The 27,064-nt window shown below is 39.4% G+C and overlaps 2 protein-coding genes across 3 annotated transcripts in view; one reads left to right on the forward strand and one right to left on the reverse strand.

Annotated features, from left to right (window-relative positions):
• The window catches only part of LOC129359859 (cGMP-dependent protein kinase 1), a 90,644-nt gene extending 67,479 nt beyond the window's left edge, over positions 1 to 23,165 (reverse strand). The window contains exons 1-2 of one of the 2 annotated variants that reach the window (XM_055029788.1): positions 22,415 to 23,165; positions 11,157 to 11,323 (exon numbers count right to left, since the gene is read on the reverse strand). In XM_055029788.1, coding sequence (XP_054885763.1) covers positions 11,157 to 11,323; positions 22,415 to 22,671 — 424 coding nt within the window. In that variant the 5' untranslated portion in view covers positions 22,672 to 23,165. Of the gene's footprint in view, positions 1 to 11,156; positions 11,324 to 18,238; positions 18,780 to 22,414 lie in introns of those variants that run through there. The other variant, XM_055029787.1, reaches the window with a different exon arrangement.
• On the forward strand, positions 22,869 to 26,690 carry LOC129359656 (uncharacterized). The gene is made up of 9 exons (XM_055029435.1): positions 22,869 to 22,919; positions 23,008 to 23,106; positions 24,368 to 24,513; positions 24,784 to 24,868; positions 25,052 to 25,196; positions 25,321 to 25,514; positions 25,713 to 25,857; positions 25,954 to 26,081; positions 26,424 to 26,690. The coding sequence occupies exons 1-9, from the start codon at positions 22,869 to 22,871 to the stop codon at positions 26,688 to 26,690; spliced, it is 1,260 nt and encodes a 419-aa protein (XP_054885410.1).
• Positions 26,691 to 27,064: the final 374 nt, after the last annotated feature.

Genomic DNA, 27,064 nt, shown 5'->3' on the forward strand with positions numbered 1-27,064 from the left:
ATAAAATCACAGTCGTCCCGCTCCAAAAGTTGACACATGTGGTCCAGGCACTGCTAAAGATTAAACTCCCGATTACGCTCCTCCACACTGAGCAGCTCTCTGATAGCCGACGGCTTGCTCCCCACTGGAGATGATGTTTGGAGGTCTGGCCTTCTCGCATCCAGTGGAATAAATCATGGGCCAATCAATGCATGCAGTCTGGTGTCAATCAAATCACTTCCCAGAAGATAAACATTAAATACAATCTGATCTTTTCTTTAAAAACTGTGAATTGCAACCATAACTATGATCAAATAAAATCGTATCAAGGCACTAAGATTCCTCAAGATTGACAAGGAAACAGGCATGCAAGAGAAAAGCAAACATCTTCCAGAATGAAATGAAGATATAAGTGTTTTTTTTTTATTTACCATGAGAGTTGCTGTTACAGAGCAGGGGGAGTTAACAGGTAGAACATATGAAAATAAGTGGAAGACATGAGATTTAAACCTGGTTGTGAAAGTAACTGGAGCTATTTGATTGCCACTGCTCTACATTGCACACAGCTGGCAAAAACCCCAGTCACTTTCTTTGGCATCTAATTGAAAGGATTGTAAAACTATTACTAATTGTCCTACTTGGGGGGGGCATTATTCTGTACTTGATGATTGTTGTGACAAGATGCAAAGAGTCAGAGTTTGTGCTTTTTATCAATGGAGATAAAAGTTCATGAAGAGATTGATGAACTCTTCATGAACAAGACTTCTTAAAGCTCAAATCTTTCACAGAACTTTTCAAGATGCGCCCCCACTTGTTCTCTCATAAAGTTAACAAAAAATAAAACATTAATGCTCCAAATACTAGCTGCGCCATCGACTTCTTCTCTCTTGCTTTAGTAGTGAAAACAAACTCAAACAAAATCAGACAGCGTCAGGCATACAGCCTATTCCAGTTCCAAGTCATTTTTATATTTAGTTATCCAAGACGCCTTTAAAGCAGACATTTTAAGTCTGAGCCCCTGCGGAGCGTTGCGGTTCATTATTAATTTGATTGGCTGCTGTAAAATGCAGCGCCTGTCGTGTCAGTGTCTGCCACATGCTGAGTTCTGAAGGCCCAATAAAACCCAAAATTTGTGAGCCTCAACATTTCACTTTGCAGAGTCTATCAGCCCCAAGATTCTACTTTGACAGCAAGTGCAGCATCCATTCGAAGTCTGCATAAGTTAAGTTGCCAGGCAACAATGCACTGCAATGTGTTTGGGAGCTCACGTTTCTGTAACCGAGCGAATTCCACGTTTTCACACCAACTTATGAATATGCAGCTATGACACAAAAAAAATTTCTTGACAGTTTATTAGCAGCAGCTACAGTAGCTGTTAAACGTCTAATGGATTTTACTCATACTGCATGAAATTTGCTGTACACATTGTGTTCTTGCACACTTTTGGAGTCACACACAGGTGCCTCTAGTGATTTTATCTCTGAGCTCCAGACTGCAGAGGGGTTTACCTTCCTTTATTCTGCTACACCAGGCACATAAAGGATCCTTCTGAGACCTCCAGCCTACAGCACAACCTGGTCCTTAAACCTGCAACAGCTGTCCGAATCTCAGGCAGAAACAATAAAGCTGTCTCTCATAAATTTTCTTGGGAAACTGGTCAATTTACACACGCTATTGGACTCATCCGTCCTCCACTAAGATGATAATTGTATTACCTCCAGGTGCTTGTTAGATTAAGGAATTATGAGATAAAATATGTATAAATAGCAGACACTGAAAACTGATTCCACGTCATGTTTCCAAAATGCTGCTAGTGAATTAGAGGACAAGGTGGTAGGAAGGCGATAAGGTGCTTGTAGAAGCTGAAGGAGATTATCACGGTCTGAAGCACACCCCACAATTATTCGCACCCCTGGTAAAGTTGTGTCAAAAATTCTTAAAATATATATATTTTTAATAAGTCAGAATCTCACTATGAAATATAAAATAACAGGGAACTTCAAGGATTTTTTTTTGCTTGTGCTGAGTGCCCAGATTGACATTTAAATTATCCTGGAAATAGAATAAAAACAATCCTACATCGTTGCATAAACAGCTGCTTTACACATAATGATATGTTTCGCCCCAGGACTCACTGGGAGTAATTATTGTTAAAGATTTATTTGAACAAGGTTCCAATTAAAGTACCAGTGGACTTTATCACCTTCCAAACATTTATGTTTCAGATCTTATGACAAAAAAAAAGGCTTTTCAACATTTTAGTTGAGTTGCAACAAATAAGATTAATTATTCTAAATTTAAGCTTAGATTGAGGTAAATATAGCTGCAGTTTTCTTGAATTATTGGTCTTGCGTTTTATTAATTTAAAAGAGCTTTATGTACTAAATTGTATTTCCCTCTATTATGGCAATTTATAAAATTTTATTCCGTTCATTAAAGTACATACATATCACATGATGTATATTTTACATAATTTTTTAAAATTTTCACTTTGTGCTTCTGTGAAAGAACTGAATTGCTTTAAGGTTTTGAACATTTTTTTCTCCAGGAGGGAGGTGTAAATTAAATATTGATGTTTATTAAATAATATGAAGAACAAGTGCTTTCAATCCAAACGGTTTCAAATTTTTAATAAATGATGCGTAGAAACTAAAGAATTGATGTCATGCTGTCACCGAGTCAAATACGCAGGGTGCCACTGTTGGTAAACCCTGCTGTTCGTTGTTATTCTGTGGTTTATCTCTGAAGCAGTGAGGGAGAAGACTGCCAGCAGACGTACAGCCTTAGCCTTAAAACAGCACATTGACATTCGACTCCGTCACATCGAAGCATTGAAAATACCACTTAAGCCTCCCTTGGACCTCTGTGACAACACTGCATTTGTCTTTCCAAGCAGCGGGTCAATAAAATAATTGGAATTCAATCTAATTTGTCTCAAGAACTTGTCAAATCCTGACTGTAGAACTGAATTCCCAGAAGACCTCCACCTGAGTGAATTGGTCTGCAGTAGGTCTGAATATAGCAGGCTGTCAAAGAAGCTACCAATGTACCGTGAACACTTCAACTTTGGAGTTGATTCTTTTTCTTTTTTTTGAAAAGCCTCTTCGTTTACATTTCACTGCTTCTTCTCTCCTCCATGCTGACAGTCTACAGCTTCCAATAAGAAAAAAAATATTTAAAAATAAATTTACAGAAATAATAATCACTTTACTGCTTTGAACTATGATTAAATTATAGAATTAATTAAATAGCGTTACAATTTCCTAGATCAAAAGGACATAAACATAGCAATAGTAGCAGTGAAGGTTCAAAAGAATCAAATTAGAGATAAAGAAACGCAATTAAATAGAAATCTTGAACAAAATCATTTTAATATTGCCTCAAACAATAATCTAACAATTCATATAAACCAAATGTAACTGAAGCATTGTTTAATTTTTCCTAATTTCTGAGCTAATACGAGTATTTAGGAACTTTACATTTGTAATTTTTGAACTTCTCTCAATTCACAGAGAGGCCCACTTAACTTAGCCAGTGTTCAAAATGGAAAAGAGGACAAGCAATTCAACTAAGGCGGATGTGTGATGATCCTCAAAACACTCAGGAAATAGCCGCAAAGAAATAACCTGACACATTAGCCTGTTCATATAAGTGAGCACAATAATCAAAGAGTCTGAAGTGAGGAGGATGATAAGGGACGTAAACAATATCTTCAACGCTCACCAATAGAGAACATCAGCAAAGATGCTAAGTCTCCATGACAGCCATTAGGCATAAATATATGCAGTGTGATAAATGCAGCTGAGGCTTTTATGTGGAACTGTGTGCTTTGATCAAATGACAATTCAATTTTCAACAACAAACACTTCAGGTGAGTCTAGAATGAGGCAAAACACTTTATCCCCACTATTAAGCATTGGGGAGAATCTGCGTTGTGGCTAAAAGCCCCACAAACAGATTAAGCTTTAAAATAAATCACACAGCATCTGAACGATAAAGCAAAATGGGTATTTTTGGGTCTTTTAACAAAACAAGTATCCAAAAAGTTATGATTAATTAAACAGAAAAGATTGGCCAGACATTTTTACACTTATGACAAGTAAGTGTGAAAATGTGCTTTTAGAATCAGTGAGGGTTTCGCCAGCTTTTCTAAAATAAATGATCTTTACCTGAGATGCAAGCGATCTGTTATTTAATCTAGATAAGCAATATTTGCAAGCCAACAACACATTCTTTTGTTTATGTTTCACGTGTTTCCCATCCTATTCACTAAAGGAATCAAATTTTTGAAGATATTAGCTGCAGATGACAAACAACAACAGAGTATATTTGAGAACTGTTGCCCTAACCCATCGTGTTTCTACAGTGCACGAGTTTGTTTTAGAAAACACACTTTCATTGGATTAAGTTGCATAATTGCAGTGAAGGAAATTGTGGGGGTTTACTGTGCATAAAATACTTGTTAGTAATTGGATGTGATTATGCTGATCATTACCATCATCATTAGCCACCTGGATGTGTCTTTGGAGATGACATTGCCAATCAAAAACCAATCTCCTCGCTATGGAAATGTGAGCCTTTGTCTCAGATGTAATCAGTATTTTAAAAAGGACAGATGCTGTAACAGCCCAACGGATGCAGGCAAAATACAGCTGAGTTTTATTTCAGGAACTGATGGTTAGGTAAATCTGAAATTCAAAAATGGGGGTGAAGATACCCCACTTTCCTCTTGGATTTAGGTCAGGCCAACTTGCTGACCGCTCAAACATGGTGATACGATGTTCACTAAAAAAGCTAGTTTTACTTTTGGGATTGTGGGCAGGACCTAAGTCCTACTGGAAATTAAAATCAGTATCTGGTGAAGCCTTTAGGCAGAGGAAAGCATTAAGTTATCAAAATGTTCCATTAAGACTGTTGCTCTTACTGCTACATTGACAAATCACAAACCCATAAATATAATAGAGGCAGCACTCTGAGAAGAGCCAGCTTCATCAGCAAAGATCTTTTGTCATTAATCCTCATTCAGGACATTGGAAACGCTCATCTGCTGGCATTTATATACCAGATAAACAGGAAGTCAAGGATTAGTTTTAAAAGTACAGTATAAATTACAGAAAGGGTTCAGATCAATGTGTGTAAAAAAAAAAAAAGTGTTCTTAATAATCGGTACCAAGTGATTTTTCCATAGCAAATTGTATTACTAAATGAGAATAAATTAAAGGTTGCATTCTCCCTGTGAGAATAAGCTAATGAAGTCCCACATGTTTTGTTTCCTCTAAATTTTCCATTAACCTGCTTGAAAATCCCACTGTGTTAACTGTCAGGTTTTTTATTAATCTTTTGTGACTGACCTTCCTTGAAAAAGGTGTCATCCCAACGACTGTCTTCTCATGATTGTTTTGGCAATAAAAATGCCTATTTTTGCATGTCTTTTCCCAGTGTTCCAGTAGGGTAAAAATCCCATAAATTTAGATTGGATTTGGATTCAGATGATCACAAAGATAGAAAAATCACAGCTTTCTTAATAGCACTAATGTTAGCAGTATTATTGTACCTCTGTTGGCTAAATTTACCCATGGCGTAGATGTTCTGTGACAGATAATGGACCATCAGCTCCATAACCAGACATTATTGGCTATCATGCCAATAAATGACACAACTGCCTCGGCGCTGCTCATTTCATTTGCGAGGAAAATGATGTACAGTGTTCTGGTGACGCAGCTGCATGTTTGACAGGCAGACATCCTGTCAGCATGTATTTAAAAGAGGCTCTGAAGACCTTGATACAAAGTCAACCAGTGGGCTGTGAATGCCTTTTAGGATTTGTTTAATGCAAAGCGAGCCTGGGGACGGTTACAGTGAAGACTGCAAACAGAGCGCAGAGAAAAACGGACAAAAAGAAGCCTGACAGAGACAGAAACAAAAAAAAAAAGCTTCACAGTGGGTAGAAAAGAAGTGGCAGTGTTTGGTGAAGATAAATATCCTCGATCCGCCTTTGGGGATTATGAAGTGAAAAACAATTAACCAAACAATTAACATGGAGTGGAAAATGACCACAGCTGAATTTGAAACCCCGCTTCCAGCTGAGTTACAGTTCAGTATTCTATCTCTGTCCAGGATGAAACCACAAAGCCCCTCTACAATTATTTCCCTTGCAGATTTGAATCATTCTTTTCTCTCTTTTTGTTGCGCTCGATAGGAACCAATTCATCATGCCAGTGTGACACTTGTTCATTGGTGGCCTACAATGACAAGTGACCTCTGCTACAGTCATATCCCTCATCGTGGGGGGAGTTTGAAATACATTGACTACAGATCCAAAGGCCTGATATTGATGCTTGGGCTATAATTGCAAAGCATTTCTTTTTGATGACTTCAGTCACATTTTCCCAGGTGTAATTAATAATGATGTTGCTTCTTATGCTTTTAGAGAGAAAGCCCAAATATGTAAAAAGAAAAAAAAAGTCTTTTTTTTTTTTTACAGCGCCCAGCTCTTTTCCATTTTGAGCCGCAGGTGTTCAATCCGCAGAAGGGTTTTGCATGGGATTTCCATAGACAGTTTGCATATTTGACTTCTCGCTGGGGTCAGCTGATAAGGTACGTTTTCCCAGAGGTGCAGGGAACAAGACTAAAATGTGAGCAGAAGTACAGGATGCATTTTCAGCAAATAATCCAACTTTAACCATGCTCCTACAAAGTGACCATAAAACGCGCTTTAACATTTCCATCTGAGTACTACCAGTACTTGTTTCAAGAGGGATATCGCCGTTCACATCAACATGTGTGTACACCGCGTTGAAAAATATCCAAACCCCTTGAAGTTTTTCACATTTTATAATGTTGCAAACACAGGCTTCCATTCAGGACTCTCCCGGTATTAGGTTTCATTCATATTCCCATCAGCACTGACCAGATTACATTAAACTAATAAGCTTTTTTCATGCTGTATGCAACAAAGCTTTCACGCAGCATGATGATACCACCACCATGCTTCACTGTAGGGATGCTGTGTTCAGGGTTATGTCCAGCATTGGTTTTCCTTCCCCATATGCCAAAAAGTTTATTCTTGATGTTATCTGACTGAAGCATTTTCACTTTTTAACTATGCCTGTTTGGTGACTTAAACTGCAAGAAGGTATTTTAACCAACATTTTTCTTTCCACTCTTTCATAAAGGGTAGCTATATATAGAGCAAAGTTCTTAAATGTCAACAGATTCCTGCACCACAGTGAATTTGTGAATCTTGTGCTCATAGCACAGTTACAACATAGTAATATTCCTCCAAAAAGAAAACGATTTGCATGACCTGGAAGGCAAAACCTTGAAAGACAACTAAATTAAACCCAGGTGCAATTTATTAATTCTTTAAATGGCGTTTGAAGGTAATCGGTCACACTTTTCAGATTTTTTGTTATAATAATAATAAAAAAACATGAGTGCTATTTCACTTCATCTTTATATGTTTGCGTTAGTATTTGAAAATGTGACAAGGCTCAATGGATTGTTAACAGTTTTAGCATGACATTATATGCTTAACTAGCAGCTGTCTGCATACAAACAGTTCCTACCTGCCTGGCTTCTCATTGCTTTCCAACAAGAGTATTTTTACCAATGTTTGTCTCAATCAAGCATTGAAGAAACAGGTGGCCAACAACAATCAATGAAACAATCAATTGTCATGACTGATTCTCCTAAATAAAATATCAACCTTTAAATGCTGCTGCCTTCACACCAACCAACAAGACAAGCCAATTCCTTTGGTCTATCTGAGTGTCTCTGTGCTTGATCACATTTTGAGCTTGTCTTTAAGTCACGGAAAGTCCCTTGATACATTCTGTACTGCTGTGTTTTTATTAGTATTACATTTGAGTGGTACTATATGGGCTAATTTTCTTACTTTATGTCTTCTTGAGTGAGCAATTTGACTTCCAGGAAAGCAAATCAAAAGGTGAAAAATTGCTTTCAGCACATCAAAGTACGTACTTCTGTTTTGTTCCAAGATGCGAGAGAGAGAAAAAAAGAAAAGAAAAGAACGACCACACTCGATCGCCCATAAGCAATTGAGTTTTCACTTGCAGGTTTTAACTGGCTTGCAGAGGTTTTCTACAAAAAGAAAGGCAAAACCTTGAAAGATTAATGTTTATAGATTTTTCAGGAAAGCAGACAAATAAATCCAAATCTCTGCGAGATGACCGAAGACCTTTATGAATAGTAAGCTGATTCTGAAGTGGATGTGCATTGTTCAAGTATGCAGTGACACCTGAACTATGACACTTGATCAATAAACACAGATAAACATGTTCTGCACGTATTTAAGGCGCAGAGAGTGGCTGGTGTTCACTAGATTTCTGGGAGTTGTAACTTCTGACCATCATTTGTTACTCTGGTGCAGTAACACTCACTCTTCCCTCAAATACTTTCATTAGAACAGCTTATTGGCAAGATGTGTCGTGGTTGTGTGAACAGTGGCAGCAGAGAAGAGAAACTGCTACGACTCTCAATTTCCTACACATAATCAGTCAATGTTTTAGAATACAATAGGATTTTGCGGTCTAGAAATACATCAGTGGTGAGGAAAGCTCAGCAGCAACTTCATCGATTGGGGGTCCAAAGGAGGAATAAACAGATGACCTTCAACTGCTCAACAACTGAAATTGTACTAACACACATAATTAATGTGTGGCACTCTTAATGTAGAGAAGAGATTACAGAAAGTGATCAGATCAGCTGAAAAGACTATAGGCTGCCCTCTGCCCCCTCTGGATGAAAATGCAACCTGTTGATCAACGTACAAATATTATAAAATCATTACGGACCACTTCCGTCAAAGCCACCATCTGTTCTGTCCTGTGGACAGATGTGTAGGAACAGAACAGAAACAAACAGTGGGAAACTACTTCTAGACGCACGCCATAAGAACACTAATCTTATCTTAAGCGCAGTGCAGTGAGACTTGCACCAAGAACTTTGTTTTCCACAATCCAAAATGTTTCCTAGCAGCATTAATGTTTGAAGCTAAAAAAATCACTTTAACATTCCAACGACATGTAAAAAAATAATAATTTTGCATTGTGAAATTAAATCATTTTTGTCTATCATTTCAGAAGGTGAACATTATGCACAAAGGGAAATATTTCAAGCTTGTTTACATATAATCGTGATGATTGTGACTTACAGATAATTGTTACATTTAAGTATTGTAATTAAGTGAAATATTGTAAACTCATGTTGTCACACAAACCAGCAAATTAACTCAAAATACTTGGAAAGGCATCTCACTTGTGTCTCAGTCATGAGAAAGACTGCTGACTAGATTAATATCTAGAACAGTCATTGACACCCCTTCATAAAGGTTCTTGCTGAAGAAGCTCATTGAGTTCTATGTTCAAGCATTTTCATAGAAAGTTAAGTGGAAAGAAAAAATGTGACAGGAAAAGGTGCACAAGCAACATGGATAACGGCAGTCTTAAGAAAACTATCAAGTAAGATGTATTCAAGGATTTGGTGGAGCTTCATGAGGAGTCGACTGGAGTCAGAACATGCAGATCCACTATATACTGACCAATCCTGCCACCAGCTCACCAGGACTAAAGGGAAAAAGAACTGGACTGTTGTTCAGTGGTCCAAAATCAAGTCCTCTTTTGAAATTTTGCATTTCAATCTGGAGGAGGAGTGGAGAGGAACATTGCTTGAAGTTTCCACAGTCAGGGGTGTCGTGTCGTCTGGTGTTGGTCCACTGTCTTGTATTAAGTCAATGCAGCCACGTGCCAGAAACTTAAAATCACTTCATGCTTCCTTCTGCTGACAAGCTGTAAAGAGGTGCTGATTTTATTTTACAGTAGGATTTGAGCCAGCCTACGACGCCAAAGGTACTAAAGCTGACCATGACGTTATTGTGCTTGTTTGATCAGCTCACTGGTCTGACCCGAATCCTTTAGAGAACGTATGACAGATACTGTGAGGAGGAAGATGAAGGACTCTGGACCCAACAAGCAGAAGACCTGAAGGCTGCTGTCAAAGCAACCTGGGATTCCATTACATCCCAGATTTATGCAAAAGGAAAACCAACCAAGTAGAAATGCATAAAAGTGAAAATGCTTGTCAGAAGCCTGACATTTCTGTCAGCTGGGATGATGTTGTCAGGCTTCTTGGGATACCAAACCACAAGACATGTCTCAGAATTAAAGTCTTTACCCCAGAGGGCATTCACAAGCTGTAAACGTCTGTTTTTTTATATTGCTGTTGGAAAAATTGCCTCTCTGAGAAGCCTTTCAGCCTTTGCACCCATGTTAGCCCAAGACTCATTCTAATCTGGATATTGATGCTTTCTTATTCATTTTTGTGAACACATTCACAAAGTCTTTTGCTCTTATCCTGTGGTTTGCAGATTTTACACCCAACATATGTACATCTATGAGACGCAGAACACATCTCCGAACTGGCTACAGATATTCAAAGTTGAGTTTAGTTAGGTCTTTTAAATATGAATTGCTATTTATGGTATATATTTTATGCAACAGGAAAGCTTAGAGAAGGTATATTTCACATATAATATTCTTATTTGAAAGTGTTAGGGGTGAATCTGTAAAATAGTTTTGGCTAAACAAGTAACAGGAACTTCAGTGACGAAAGCTCAATCTTGTTTTATGTCTTCATCTCTGTCAGTGTCTGGCAAGTTCTCCTCCCAATAATGATCAATTACAACTTCCAGTCAATAACTGAGACACTTTTCATTGAGGTCGAATCTATTGTCATTGAAGCTTCTCTAGTCAGAAGCCATGGGGTGAAGCTGCCCTTCCAGAGTCAAAATAGACATTGTGCTCTTTTTTGCCATGTACTGCAGGCTTATGGTACACTTCTTTTAAAATAAAACGGACATCAAAATGATGTTGGAAATGAACGAGTCAGTGGGTGCACATCATTCAAAATAAAAACAGAAAAATCATAGATGAATTATGATGTGTGACAGCCCTTGAATATTTTATTTTGTTATGCTTGTCAAGCAGAAACATGAAAAGAGAAAAAGAGGTTTGTTATTTTTAAGAGTTCGTCCACACCTCTACACAATCTTAAGACTTGCTCTGGTTCTTACATCCTTGTTTTTTGGGGGATTTTTTTTCTTAAGCTAATTAGGGCATCAAGATGCCCGATTTACTTCTGCAGAAGTGTCATTTTACCTTCCATGACATACACCAGCGACCCCACGTCGCCTTCCTTAATGATGCAGCTGTCCTTCCCATACTCCACAGGGTACATGCAGTCCACGATCTCCTGGATCTGAGACAGCTCCAGGTTCTTCATGAAGTCATTGTCCAAGATGGCTTCCTTGATCAGATCCTTAGACCTGGAAGCAAAGCAAATTAAAGTTAGAAAAAAATATATATATACATTTGAGAGGTGGTTTAACCATTAATCGGACTTTAGCTTTCTCACACATGCCAGGATTTTATCTAACAGACCAAAACAAAATCATCCACGAAGCATGATTCTGCCACCCAATGTTCCCTCTAAGCTGCGCGCCTGCGCAATCGCGCACTGCTCACATATTCTCAGCACACAAGAAAATCTATGTAGCGCATAAAATAAAGTCCAACTTAAAGTGGACATTGAGCTCAGACATCAGTTTTGACTTTGGACCAATAATTATTTTTTTTTCCGTACTACTTTGCGATCGAACTAAGTGAGTGACAGGAATCCAGCCAATGATACGATACGGTTCACTTTCGCGCTGATTGGCTGCGTGTACGTAAGTTACGTGCCTTGGTCATATGCGCCGTGCAGGTGAGAATAGGCTAAGTGTACAACCAGTGAAGAAGTGAGAAGACGTGAGAAGACGTGAAAAGCGATAAGGGCAGACGTGAAAAAAACTGTAATGAAATATTTTACAAGAATTTATACTGCATCACAAGCTACAGAAAACAATTCATTGTGCAAAATGTGAATGTTTTAATATGAACGAACATTTATGTCTGAAAGGTGTAATGTCTCATTTCTCACCCTGTGTCATGAATTGGTGGTGGAGGTGGTGAGGCAGCACGCTGGAGACCCAGGTAAGTGAACGGTGGTGTAATTTAATAACAAAATAGTCCACAAAAACACAGTCAATAATGTAGTCCGCGGCCAGGCAGCACGGCTGAGCGGAAGCCAGGGCTCAACGCCGGTAGCAACTGGTCTTACAGGCGGCTAAACAACACAAAACGGCAGACCAAGGCAAAAGTACGACAACGACAAGGACCCGACGAGGAACAAAGGACACAGGAGGGACTAAATACACTGAGGGTAATCAGTGACACACCTGGGAACAATCAAGGGAAGACAGGACAACTAGGAGAACTCAGGACACAGAAACTCAGAATTAAACACAGAAAACACAGAACCTGACACCCTGGCTGAAGCAGGACTCTTACTTATAGCATGCATCTCATGAACAGCAATGTTTTCTCTTTTTTTATTTTAATTGAGCAAATCACTTAAATTAAAAGCAAACGAATGAAAATTGCTGATGTAATTTGATTTTTTTAATAAGCCATGCAACTTTCTATGATCCCAGATTTACGATACTAGTGCGTGGCTGCGCCGTGTACACTGATGATGCTCACAGTGGTCCTCAGTGTGCCCAGGAAGCTTGTGTGTACGCCCAAACACATGAACAATTAAAGGGAACATTGCTGCCACCCCAATGCCTCACCCCGGAAGTGGTTTGTTTAGGATAATATGGAGTGCTTTTCAGTATGCATAGTTTTCTCCATGTTCATGAATGAGTTTGATGTTGGTTTAATGTGACCAAAAACTTTAAGGTAATTGGTTTTCATTTCACCCTGTTTAGATTTTTGATGGCTATGCATGGTGGAAATCATGTCTCCTTTACTTTCAATTACCATTGCATACAATATTTTGACGATCGTACACAATCCTATGGAAATTAATTGAAATTTTGAAGAGCAACGTAACAAAACAGAAAAAAAGTTAAAAGCTTGTGAATACTTTTGCAAGGTGCTGTGCCAGATTCACATGACTATCAATAACATGAGCCAATTAGCACAATTTAGTGCAAAAAAACCTTTGTATAATTAATGTATTCTGAAGGACACTGACCTGCTCAACATGTAGCTTTCTTTCATTAAGTATTGACTGTCTAAATCAAACAGCAGCGCTGCTCTTTAAAAGCAAACCCTCATTAGACATCAAGGTAAAACTTACTATAACCCCTTTCAAATACAAGGTAATAAGTGGCTAAACCTCGAGGTAGAAGAGTTTTGAATATTCAGGATGCATGGCTGAAAGCCAAATTAGCCTTCAGGCTGCAGAGGAAGAATTAGTCTTCCCCACCAGCTTTCTCCAATCGATTCGTACAAAATGGAAGAAAATTAACCATAAAACTGACATGCAGCTGCGTGAACGTTTTGTCGGAAAAGTTATAAGGAAACCAGGGTAAATGTATGGCAGCCACGTAATGAAAGAGAAAATGATCACTGAACTCCGAGAGTACACATTAAACGGCGCTTATCTTGCCGAGGGGAGATACTTCTTTGTAAAGAATGTCCGCACTGACAGCAGGTGAATGCAGGCCAGGTGCAATGAAACACAAGACCTCAAAGGAAACGCCGGTCTGACACTCTCCGATTGAAAGAGGCGAAGAGAGATGGGAGAGATGGCGGGTTGAGCGGGGATCGCTCATTCATTGAAGTATGTCATCACCAGCGTCTGAGCCAAGCGACGCACGGCCGCTTCAGACAGCATGTGGGCTAAATGAATCAGGTTAATAATTAGCATCTGTGTTAATCCAAAGATGAGACCACTTCTACAGAGACAGGAGGCCTTTCTAACCTAATAACCTATATAAACGCCACCTATCCAGAGTGTGTATGAATTATTAAAGAATGTGGACCACATCTTGTGGGGTTTTTTTTTAGCTTTTTGGCCTTTCTGTGTGCATTGTTTAGGCTGATCATGGATCACTTATAGCTAAAAGGGCAAACAACCTGGAAGACATTTATAAAGCAGCTCTCGTCGAAATACCAGCCATAGGCAGAAACCCTGCAGCTACACAAACAGAACGTCAAGCTACCATATCAGCAGTGCCCAGATTTATTCCCAGTCCTGTCCTGAGCTCAGAGTCTGTGTTTTTAAAACAAACTCCTCTCCACATTCGCGTGTTTATGATCTGGTGTTTTATAGGCACTTCTCGTCATGTTGAACATTTAAGGTAAAAAGAACCTGCTTGTCCATTTTGAGAATTTAAGTGTCTCCAACTTTTCTCTATCAGGCCAAGAAGAAACGTTTCAACAGTGATGATCAGTAAATTTTCTTAAACACCCTTAAAATACACCCACATGCAAGAATGCAATATGCCATTGAAAAATGTAGAGTTTTAATTTAGTGGATTTATTTAGTTGCAAAACAGAATGTCATGCCAAAATAATAATAATAATAATAATAATAATGTTAGTTTTTTGTCAATTTTTGCAAATCTTTCATCAATCAAGTACCCAAACAGCTGTCACATAAATGGTTTACAAGTGTTGTCAGTCAGCAAGACTAAAGTCTTCATGAATTGACTGTCAAAACAACAAAGTATCTCAAGAGCAACTTCCTTTTGCACCTCAAAATGTAAACAAGTCTCAAACATTCATGCAACATATCTGCATTGATTTGAAGTCTGTACATTCTTCTAAACTGATTTACGGTTCCACTCATCTGCTAGACTATTGTTTTTTTTCCTGAGAATGAAATGTGTTTTTATTTTATAGTTGAGCTCCCGCATGGCGTTTTTAGTTTCAGAATTCATCCTAAATTGTACACGTCCTTCAGTCTGTAAAAACTGTTTCTTTAATGTATTTGAAAGTATTAGATTTGTATTATGAGCTGAAACTTTAAAGCATGTCAAAAAGCAAAAAAAAGAAGAAATCTGAAAGGGGGCAAATACTTTTTCACAGCACAGTGGAGGACTGCAACTACTACCAATATTGTACCTGGATGACCCCAAAAGACTCATTAAGTCTGCCCTTGAAAGTCTGATCATGCAGCTGCAGGAAATTTAATAAGAAAGGACTGGTGTGTTGCAGCTGTTTCATATTCCCACTCTTCAATCTTTGTTAAAACCTTTGTCTTTCTTGGCAGACATGGAAGATTGCTTGGAATTAATTTTGAAACTTCCTATTAAATTTTTTCGGGAGTAAAATTTAATAAAAAAAACTGCTTTTTTGGCTCTGACAACACAAGCCAAGATGGTGATGCTTAAAATAGTTTTAATTTCATGCTGTTGTAGACTCATGATAAAGTGAACTGAATTACCCTGATCCAGCTGTAAGCCCTTTGTTTATTTTTTGTTTTTTTCTAAATTGACCTCCAGTGGTCTGGAGACAAGTTTTGTTGACCCTGTTTCTCTTATACTTCCACCCGTGAGACCTCCAGCCTGGCGGCCCTGATTGCAGCCATTGTTAAGCAAGCCTCTTCCAACCAGACCCTATAAAAACATCTGCCTCCCTCGTCTTTGTGAGAATGACATATTTGCTTTCATCTACCAGTAAAGTTTAGGCTGAGCAAGTTCAGTCTTCCTTAAAAGGAGAAAATATGCTCTTTTAAAAGAAAAAAAAGAAAGGAAAACGAGGGAGAGGCTGACAGAAATGAGACAGGCAAAAAGCGATATATGGATAACGTATGTGTAAAGAATGCTCCATGGGCCTCATAAAGAAGATGAAGTGGGTAAAAAGTGGAAGGAAAACACAAACATTTAGCCAAATGCAACAGGCATTATCACTGGACTACTAAAACAGCAAAGGCATGATGAAAACGTTGCTTTTGCTTGAGAGGTGCACTTGAATTGCTTATCTTTTTGTCAGCTTGGAACTTTTAAAATCAAGGGCAGAAAAGTCACTTACAGAGAAGAATGAAACTAAATTATTTAAAGTAGAATCTGGGACAATGTGATCCTGTGGTGAGTTTCTCAAACAAACAGTCCTTAGAAAATTCAAATGTATTGTTGATTCTTAGCTGAGGAGATTACACTGTCTTTTTAAAGAGAGACATGATCACAAAGACAGGAAACTGTGCAAAAAGAAATGACAACTGCACTTTAAAAAAACTATGTAAAAGAGCAATCTTTAAGCATAAGCAAGAGAACAGCCAATCCGTATGCAAAACAACAGCAGCATGAATGTCAAAAACAGTCACTTTGACTGACTGAACACTTATCTTCATTTTATTAAAATAAGAGAAGCTTCGTGTAAACTGACCAAGATCGCAGTCGCCCTGTTTTCCCGTGAACCATTCTGACAGGTGAGTGGCAGGACAAAGACGAAAAAATAAATAAATTATTTTAACTACACATCAAATGTGTCCAAACCAAGAACTCACACCGTTTTAAATCTACAAACAAATCAATCAAAAACAACAAATGCTTGGATAAACAGTCTGTTCTAAATTTCACAAAAATCTCTTAAAGTTGAGGAATGTATGCTTTGATGCTCGGAGGAGGGAAGTTTTGTAATCCCTTCATTTTCTGTCAGATTCAAAGTAACGTCTTGATCAATGGACCTGCAGTATTTTTTATGTGAATAAAAAATCCAAACCAGTCAAAACTGGAGTCACACTGAAGAAACCCACATAATTAGCCAGGTAAAGCTTAGCAGTATGTCTCTAAATAAACTTGAAATTCCTAAAAATAACCAGTTCTTAAAGGTTTGTTTTTCTTCAGCACATTATTATAAGAAACAAGTACTGCACATTTTAATACATTTTTTGTTTTACACTATTTTTTTTCTCACTCTGTATACAGACATCAGATTAAACAAGCATGTATTTTATATTTTGAATTTAGATTAATAAAGTTATTAATTTTGCTAGGAATCAGAATTTTCTGACTAGTCACATTTTTCATTAGCTATGCCATACTGTCATTTTTTTCTTCCTTTGAATACACTGTATAAAATACTGAATAAATGTTTCAACAAGAAATAAAAATAAAATAAAATAAAAGTTGTTTAATGCTCAACAGATATAATTTTCTTTGTTTTTGTCCTTGTTTTTGTGCTGCTCACCCCAAGTAACGTGGCACCCAGGGCATTGAGGCACATTGCTCAGATGATGAATTGGCATTACAGTGAAGAGTTGAGTGCAGGAGTCAGAAAACCATCAACATGCAGCACAATCCTCCAAGTTTTGGTCAGTTAGCCGAAATCAAAGTCATTGCCTCACGAAACGTCTCAGTAAATTTTTACAGATGGATTCACATGTGCACTCATACATTGAAAGGCTCAGGGTGATGAATAATTATCACCCTAATGAAGTGGTCACTTATGTGTTTTCTGCTTCTGAACCAGAATCATACGGATATAAAAATAGAAATCCAAAAGTCTGGCTTCCAGCACAGAACTGACAGGCGTGACAAAGACTAATAGCATTTTTGGTGTTCAAACAAATAACACCTTTCAGTTTTGAATCTGCTTTGATTATATCCTTACAGGTTTCTTTCCAGGCAAATCGGAATCTGACACATGGTCTCATTCCAAAATGTGACTCATTTTCCTGCAGCTACACATTGAAAGCGAGAAAAAAAAAAAAAGTTATTTACATGCCTTGTACTTGAAGAGTGAAGAGGACTCTTCCTGTCCACCTTCCACCAGAAAGTGCAGAACTCAACATTGACTGAAACCACACACACACACACAAACACCCCCCCCCCCCCCCACACACACACACACACACACACACACACACACACAGCTGGAATATTCAGACCTCTTCTTGGAGCAGAACAGGGGACACTGTTTGCTTGAGAGTTTGAGAAGAATGAGACCTCTAGAGTAAACACGAACTGGGATGCTATTAAACTGCCTGTCACGCAGTCAGAATTTGTATAAAACAGACGGCGGTACATTAAGCAGAGCTGCAGCCATTATCCAGCGTGGGCAATTCATTTTCCTGCGTATGGTTTTAATATGGAAAATTGGTCGTTTTGCTGCAAAAAGGAAGAAAGAGAGAAAGAAGTCTCGTTTTTCTTTCAACTTTCCTATTTCTGGGTAAAGGAGTTGCAAATATAATGTATTTGTGCATGAGTACGATGAGTTTACATCCCGCTCTAAAGCATGCTCGTTCTTGTGTGAGCTACAGGTGAAGTACCTGCTGCGCCTCACGCAACATTACGCACAAGAATCCCACAGGTGGGGGGGGGGCGAAATAAAATGGTAAAGCACACAAACAGAGCGCGAAATTATAGCATGATTATCATCATGAGTATGAGTCGATTCTGGACACCTACTGTGGGCTTTTGGCGTAGAAAGGTAGGGTGACATGGCTGAGATCCTGGATGTCGAAGGCGGTGGGTTCGGCCGAGATCGCCTGCCTCTTGGTCCGCTGCTGCTCCTGCAGGTCGGTCTGCTTGTGGACCTGCTGCGTCGCCGGCTTGATGATGGAGCGGTATTTGTCCAATTCGTTCTGCAATTTCTGTATGAGCTCGTCCTTCTGGTCGAGCTCCAGCTCCAGCTCGTCGATGAGCGCGTCCCTCTGACGCAGCTCCTCGATCTTCTCCTGGAGCGCGTACTGGAGGTCGCGCAGTGTGCCCATTTCGTTGCGACTTTCCTACAAGTTTGTACAAACGGTGTTCAGCCGAGTCTTCGTCCTCTCTCCTCTGCCAAGCGGCGCGCAAACTTTATCCGGCATGAACGGACTGGGAGGATGCGGCTCCAGTCTCCACTGAGAGGGGGGAGGATTCCTCGGTCCCAGGCATGTAAAGGTTACCGGCGTAGTTGGGGCTTTCCCTCTTCTGCCATAAAATTTATAAATCGCAATTGCGCAAATAAGTTTCCTCCTCTGTCTCTCTCTCTCTCTCTCTCTCTCTCGTTCTCTCTCTCCTTCTCCCTCCCTCGGCGATGTGACATTTGAGGACCGTCCTCCCAGAGTGCGTCAAGCTGCGACCCGGAGAGAGCGCATGGCGAGAAGGGCGCCTACAGGAATCTGTGGCACGGTGCAGTTTGATACACCAGAGAGAGCGAGCGGCGCTTTGTCTCACATGAATAATGAAGTCAGCGGGAAAAAGCCACAATTCGGTCATCATACCTCGGCAACTCGCCCCGAGGCCGCCGAGTTACAAATAGACGAGTCTTAATGGAAGCTGGAGGTGATGGAAAACTTAATGAGCCACTGTGCAGAAATGAGCGGCTGCTTCTGCCTGTTGTGTTTGTTTGCTTGAATATGTCTAAACATCCAACTGGTCCACAATACAAGTGACGAATAATAAAGCATGCAAATAATGTTCTTTTTTGAAGTTGTTGTTTTGTTTTGTTTTTGTTTTTGTTTTTTGTTAACAGGTGCTTCAGGTAGCCACCCTGCAAATATTATGTTGTGACAACTGGAGCAAGTAGAAGGTGCTGGGAGCAAGAGGAAAGGCGCATCCTCCGCACACCTCATCCAATCTAATGTGGCGCACGCACTGCGAACGCTGCTGGTGTCTCTGTCCACATGTTCCCAATGAGTCATCTGGAGCTCTGCGAAAGGATTCCGGCCCCGCGTGAGCTGGACAAATTCGGAGAGAGAATAAACTGCCAAAGACAATCTGACTGAATTGGGGGTGGAGGATTTACTCGGGGTAAAAACAGCAATTACTGCTGGGAGGTGAGAGCTGACAGGTATGGAGCTGAGGAAACAGGCTGAGGGGAAAGGAGATTTCCCTGCCTGAGTGGGAGCCGCCTGTGTGAGTAAGGCATATTTTTCCTGACATGTTGCATGTAAACAATTCAGAGCGGAGACAAAAAGCAGAAAAAATAATAATAAAAGGTCGCCGGTGCCCTCTTGTGGTGGTTTAAAGAAGTGACAAAGAAAAACCATTTCAGTCTCATTGGCGGAAAATTAAATGAAATAATGCAAACTTTAGATGAAATTAAATAACAAAAAATAAATTGAAAACTGATTTTGAAATGTAAAAAAAAAAATTATTATGAATGCCACAATCACTCTGAATGTGGACTTCATTTAGTATTTGTAGAATAAAGATGCCATCTTGTTATAATCAGGGGAAACATGAAAACAAGATATATCTCTAATTTGATATTACAGTGTAAAAGAACTATGGACACAATTCCAGCCTCATTCAATCACAGCATAACTTGGGATTTTAGAATAGGCTTCAAAAATATTGACTTCCTCTGGTATTAATGGGGAAACTGTATGAATGAGAGAAAGCAAGAAAAATGTTGTATCTGTATCCTGGTGGTAGGACACGTTCATATAAATAATTTAAAGTAAGATTGTACTAACTACAAAACAATTTAAAAAATATTAAGAATATGACTAAGCCAGATGATAGCATATGCTGCTTGTGAAGTGTTGACTCAGGACATCTAGCAGTTGCACTTAAACATGTCAGCCTAATAAGGAGACATTGTTCAAAAGAAGGGAATTCCTTAAAAGAAATGCGTAATTCTTGAGAAAAGGATGTCGATATCAAACTAAAAAGTGTTCCAAAGCTGTTGCAAGACATCAGTTTAATTGAAAGCCTTTTGTAGGAGCATCTGTGAGGAACATCTGTTCAACTCGCTGCGCACCAGCCTGTGTTGTTAAATCGTTAGTCTGGACGTGTTCTCCCAAAGCTTTGCTTCTTTGTACGTGTCCACAAATAGAACAGGTCAGTGTTTTAATTAATCCAACAGTCCCTTGACTTTATGTTACTTCAAATCCATTTACATCCCAGCCAGTTGAAGTAGGCACAAAGCTTCAGAAGCAGCAAAGTTGACTTCATATGTCAGGAAGTGTGCAGCTGCATTCAAGCCCTCTAAGCACCATTTAGCATCCCCTGCATCCAATCCTACATCAGAAGGCCCTCCTACTGTCCTTCAAAGCTCCTCTGCGCTTTAAATTTCACCTCTCCAGCCACCCAGCTCAGCCCTTTTCCTATACAGATCAATAGAAATAGGATCTGTATCTCCATGCTGCTGAAACCCGAGAAAGCGTGCAGGGGCGGTCCGTCGGCTCCACGGTGCCACGTCCTGACTCCTAATGGGGGAGAATGAGGGAGGAGGTCACACACCGTCTCTGACCCCTTACAGACGCAGCAGGAGTGATTGTCTTTGCATACATGCAGGATGTTCATTACACACAATTAACCTGTTTGTTCACTGGAAAGCCATCAGAGCATTGCCTGTGACTCATCAGTTCAGGCTAAAGAAAGAGTCCCAACAGATCTGACAGACAGACAGACAGACAGACAGACAGACAGACAGACAGACAGACAGACAGACAGACAGACAGACAGACAGACAGACAGACAGACAGTTAGATAGATAGATAGATAGATAGATAGATAGATAGATAGATAGATAGATAGATAGATAGATAGATAGATAGATAGATAGATAGATAGATAGATAGATAGATAGATAGATAGATAGATAGATAGATAGATAGATAGATAGATAGATAGATAGATAGATAGATAGATAGATAGATAGATAGATAGATAGATAGATAGATAGATAGATAGATAGATAGATAGATAGATAGATAGATAGACAGATATATAGATAGATAGATAGATAGATAGATAGATAATAGATAGATAGATAGATAGATAGATAGATTTTAATGAGCTTCCTATCTCCTAATGAGCACAGTATGGACTTTCCCTGCATCCTCTTTATTGATGCAAATCAAGTTTGGAAATTGTCTAGCCGCTTCAATCAAATTAGCCTCAATGTCTGTGGCACGGTGTCAAGAAAGCCATGCTTCTTCTGAGTGTGCAGTACGTGTGAGACAGACCTCAAAACGACAAGTCAGTTGTGATGTTCATTGATTTATAAGACAAAGTCTGCAGAACTTTTCTTCCTGTGATCACAGCTGAGAGACAGGGTGAATGAAGGTGATGTAAGCCGCAAAAACGGCGATGACCTCAGGCTCACGATACCCCTCAAAATAAGACCATGTGAACCTAAAACGAGCGCCTGAAGGTGATGAAGTAAGCATATGGTCAAACAAAGCGCTTTCTAATGGAGTATTAAATATCCTCAGACATGCACTTTGGGTCCTCAGCGTTCAGCTACTAAAAGCCAATAATGCACAGCACTTCCTCCAGTCTGTGTCCTTTGGGACCTGAGTGATGGGTCTGATCAATTAGGAAGCTCTTTCAGAAGCTGCGTCATTCACCCTAAGAATGAAAGTGCTCCTCCATTCATGACAAAGCTCCAAAGCTCTAATTTTTCATAAATAAGGCTTAGAAAAGTTTTATTGTTATGATTTTAGGTGGGATCTGAACTCCAAACTGACTTGTGTGTAAACATGTTTGATCGATTTTCACACTGAACCACTGTTAAAAGCTTTTATATTGATTTAAACCTTTAATGGAAAATATCAGATTTTGCCAATGAGTGGGGATGGAAAAAAAAAACTCAAATATAAAAGATGTAGCACGCATGAAGCACATGTGACGCAGGGTAGTGTCTCTTACCAGTCAGTTTTTGGATATTTCCGAAACGTCTGCCTGGACAGGTCCTGGTGCGTCTGGGGCTCCGCGGAGATGCCCTGCGCCCTGCGGGTCCGGGGACCGATAAGTTGCGCGCTCGGCAGGACGGACTGGCATTTGTGCAGTTTCCTCTTCAGCTCATGGATCTCGTCCTCTCGGTCCGCCAGCCGCCGCTCCAGGTCCCGTATCCTCTCCTCCTTCAGCAGCAGGATCTTGGCAAAGTCGTCCTCCAGCTCGCTCATGCTGAAATCCGCGTTGAACTTCTCCAAGACAGCGAAACTCCCAGGGAACTCGGACAGATCGGCACCAATCCTCCGCAGCCGCTCTCTGATCTCCGATCCGGTGATAGGATGCTCCGACAGTCCCCTTCTACTGGCAGCTTGTTTGTAACACAGGAGAAGAGCAAAGCGGGCGTTTAAAGCCGAGGAGCGGCCGATTCATGGAGACTGTCCGCCAAGTCTCCAGGGAGCTGGTGCTGCTGCAGATGCTGGTGAGCCTTCATTGAGAAAGCAATTACAGCAGATCTCCTTCAGCAGGTCGTCGAACTTGGTACTGAAGAGCCGAGACAACTCCTGTAGTTCACCAACACACCACGCAGGAAGCAGCCCGAACCACAGACGCATCCGCCGTCTCTACTCCTGCTGCTGCCGCCGAACCGTGCAGTGTTCGTTTACCATGTATGTGCGCATACCTTTTGGGCTACAGTGGCGCCCACATCACCTCCCTGACCCTCCCGATTGAAAAAAAAAAACCCCAACTAAGATCAATCACCAAACATAAAACTGTGTTTAAGCCAATTTGTAAACAGAAATCAGTGAAGCGAAAACACTCATTTCTCTACACAGTAAAAAATGCTGGGTTATTTTCATAACCCAACTTCTGGGTAAGAGATGCTGGGTCATATGTTGGGTTACTTTGACCCAATATTGGTTCAAAAGTAGTGACCCAGCGGTTGGGTTGACTTTTTTTTTTGTTTTAATGAACTCCACTTAACTGATTCTGTTAGGTTTCAGGTTCGGTTGACTCAACACTTTACCCAATTGGTTGGGTCAAATACAGTTCATATAAAAATCCATTGCCCTCTTCACAAACCTCCATTTTCAACTGGACTGTGACCTGATCAGACAACACTGGACTTCTCAATTCAAATAAAACATGGTAAGTTACAATATCATGGTATAATATTTTTAAAGTTAATAGGGTTATTGTATTCTTTATATACTACAGATCTTTTAAATTAAATTTATGTAACTTTAATTGAATTATTTGATTTAACCTATCATCTTCGTTGATAGGGTAATGTTTTTGAAATAATTAATTTAATTCAAAGATAATTTATCCAATTTGTTTTAAAAAACAGGGTGAGGGTGTGGGAGGGAGAGATGGCGCTTTGCCCCCTGGTTTTCGCTGGCCTCGTTCACTAGCGCGCGCAAAAGGTGGTAGCAGCTAGAATGCTAATAACGGATCTATAGCGACAAGGAGGGACTGGAGGCTTGCAGTAGCGGTGTCCGAAGCGATCAGTACAGAGTACAGGTATTCATAGTAATATATCAGTAATATAACTGTTAAATGCCATTTTCATTAAGCCTTTTATTTCTTACTGAACACACTATGCTATGCTATGCTATTATACGGTTAACCTGGGTGAAACCGATTGAGGCAGTGGAGAAGAAAAAAACAGTATGCACCAGCAATGGCAGAGGAGGGGAAGCTAAAGTTGGATATTATGCTTTCTGTCAACTAAAGTAACTTTTACAGATTTCTAGTGAAGATTTAACTATGTAACAATAAAATATCTGCTCGATTTATTGAAATATCTCTTAATTTAAAAGTGCTCCAACATGTTTGGAGTCGTCCCCACCGGTGTTCTGTCAGATCAGCACACTCTGCGATGGCATATGCTTAACACAAACTATTTATCTGTAGAACATCCGTTAGATCCTCAGTGCCTCCTCTGAAGGTAGACCTGTGGTTATCAGTCTAGATGGAAATCAGCATATGTCCATTCGTGAAAGACGAAGTGTTCTGACCACACAAGTGGTCAGAACACTTGTGTCACACCTGATGGATCAATATGGAGAAAAGTGAGTATTTCTTCTAAAACTAGATCAATTAGGTTGTTTTTGTGACATTTTGCTCTTGGTGAGAACATTAACGGCATTGTGCAGTGCTCACCTAAGTAAAATTTCTCCAGTAAGAAGTCTTAAAGTATGTGTTGGGCTAATAAAAACTGGATTTTTTGGAAATTGTTTGTGTTTTAAGGTTTCTGCTCTATGTTTTCATCTTACAATAACTAATTAAAATAAAATATTTTACTTGCCTGTCTTACTGAATGTAATTTTTTTTGTTTCCAGCCCATCTTCAGACACTAAAGCAATTCTGGCATCTTCGATTGTGGACCAGTTTCCATGTTTAAGAGACAGCCATGGCACAGGATATGTAAGTTTTCACACTTCAGAGAACTAGCACACAAGTACTTCAACAACTTGCACAATGGTTAGCATTAAATATCATTGTAACTATGGTGTTTGATCTTTGAGTTGTAGGTTTAATAAAAATTTGGACATTAAAACAGAAAGGCTAACATTTAACTTTTATATTTCTTTTGTTAAAAATGTTCAGGACGCCTGGTTTACCCCCGGAAGACAACACAGGCCAGCAACTGGCTTTCTGGAGGAGCGTCTCCGTAATGTAAGGAAAAGGCATCAACCAAGGAAGAAGATGCTTTCAGCCCCAGAAGCTCCACCAAAAAGATTAAGTTTGCCTGGTACTAGCACATGGACTTTTTCCAAGCCCCTATTGTTTTGAGCAGCAATCTAAGCTCTTATCATTGCTGTGAATTACCTCACATTTTTTTTCTTTTAATTTCTGTAATACTTTTTTCCCCACAGAACCAACCATCAGTGCTGAGTGTGCCATCCAGATGACAGAATGGCTGAAAAATAACTTTTGGCCCACAGACCAGGTTGTCCAATACATGCGGGAAACTGCAGTATATCGCGCAGGATGGATCCGCTCAAGTGGGACAATCCCAATGCAGCAGATTTTTGCAGAGTTCCCACGTATGTTGGACACACCAGGAATGGTGAGGTTATACCTCATATTGAGATCAGTTAAATGTTAAACAATAAACTGCAATATCATGTGTAAATGTACAATTACAATCAAACTCAAAATGTCAAACTACCCAGAACATAAATTTGTAGCACCCATGAAAGGTTGAATGTAATAGTTCATTTCACTTTTACATTTGATTTGTATTTTTGTCTTTTCTGATTGTTAGATTTTGCAGGACTTTGCCGTTTTATATCCACAGTCTTGTGGAAAACTGACAGAGAACTGGAACACCTTGTTCTCATCAAAGGTCATTCGCATGGGGAAGAAGGAGGAGAGCGGTCTTCTGCCTGAGATTGAGTTGCTTCCACAAGGTATTGAAGCTCAAAGGAACATTTTCTGAACTAATTTTTTCTCCTGTGGCTCTTTTTTGATTGTGTAGCATTTTAATCTGAGTTTTTCGTTGACAGACAAACAAGGTGACGTGGCACTCCAGCTGCTGCCAAAACTCCTCCCTGCTGTTCCCTACAGAGTTGGGCGAAAGGTGGTCAGACCCAGCAACCTTGAAGTCCAGCAAGCCTTCATTGATGTCCAGCCAGTAAGTCTATCTTCATGTCAGAACGAATTCTTTGCTGTTTAAATGTAGTTGAAACCAGAAGTTTAAAACAAATATGCTTTTTTTTCCCTCACTGTTCTCCCTGTCATTAATCTTGAATTTACCATGTCCTAATTGACGTGAAATGAGAATTTTAATGTCATATAACACAAGACAGCGTTGACCAAAAATATGTCTTTTTATATAGTATATATAAACTTCAAACGCAAGGGTCTTTTGATAATGTATCAAACAAAAATCATATAAGAATTAGTCAAAAATGATTAGTTCCTCCTTACCTTTTAAATGACTAATGGCTTCCTTTCTGCTTTTTCCACACACCAGATTGGGACAAATATGGTGGAATATCTTGGAAGTACGGCAACAGAGCATCCACGTGTTCTCATGCTTGGGGACAGGTATTGTTGTTCCCAAGCATTTGTCGTCATAAATGGAACTGCTTTGGAATATCCATCTCTTTTGGGGGCTGTTGACGGCTGTTTCAAATCGTTCTTCGTTTTTGATATGAGTTATCCGAAGTCGTGTGTCCAGATTTGGGATTTTCTCCAAACTGTGATATATGAAATCCCAGGAAACGAGTCACCCCGATAAAATTAATGAGGGCCCAGTTGGAGGCCATGGAAGAATAAAAGCAATTCTTCAATAACCCTTAAATAAGTTTTAAATGTTCTGATTGAAAACCTGCTGGATGTTTTGTTACTATGTTGCTATTTTTTTTCACATTTCCTTCAAACTCTTTTGATGAAAATATTTCTTTGTGTACACCAATAAAGTTAAAAAATTTCATGTATGTTGGAATGTATAACATTTGCAAATAAAAGTTCTTTTGAGCTAATCTGAATGTTTTTAGTTCAATTTTTATAGTGAATTTTAAAATAGAAAGGAAAAAAAAATTTAAAATAAAAATATGGTGGTAAAATGACCCTTTTAATGGGTAATAAATTTCAACCCAATATTGAGTCATT

This window comes from Poeciliopsis prolifica, unplaced genomic scaffold, assembly GCF_027474105.1.
Source record: "Poeciliopsis prolifica strain line A6 unplaced genomic scaffold, Auburn_PproV2 SCAFFOLD005, whole genome shotgun sequence".
In the NCBI taxonomy this organism is placed as follows: Eukaryota; Metazoa; Chordata; class Actinopteri; order Cyprinodontiformes; family Poeciliidae; genus Poeciliopsis; species Poeciliopsis prolifica.

Coding starts and splice junctions, on each gene's coding strand:
- LOC129359656 (XM_055029435.1), top strand. CDS start 22,869: ATGGAGACTGTCCGCCAAGTCTCCAGGGAGCTGGTGCTGCTGCAGATG. Junction 22,920..23,007: donor TGGTGCTGCTGCAGATGCTG/GTGAGCCTTCAT, acceptor CAACTCCTGTAG/TTCACCAACACACCACGCAG. Junction 23,107..24,367: donor GTGCAGTGTTCGTTTACCAT/GTATGTGCGCAT, acceptor AACATCCGTTAG/ATCCTCAGTGCCTCCTCTGA.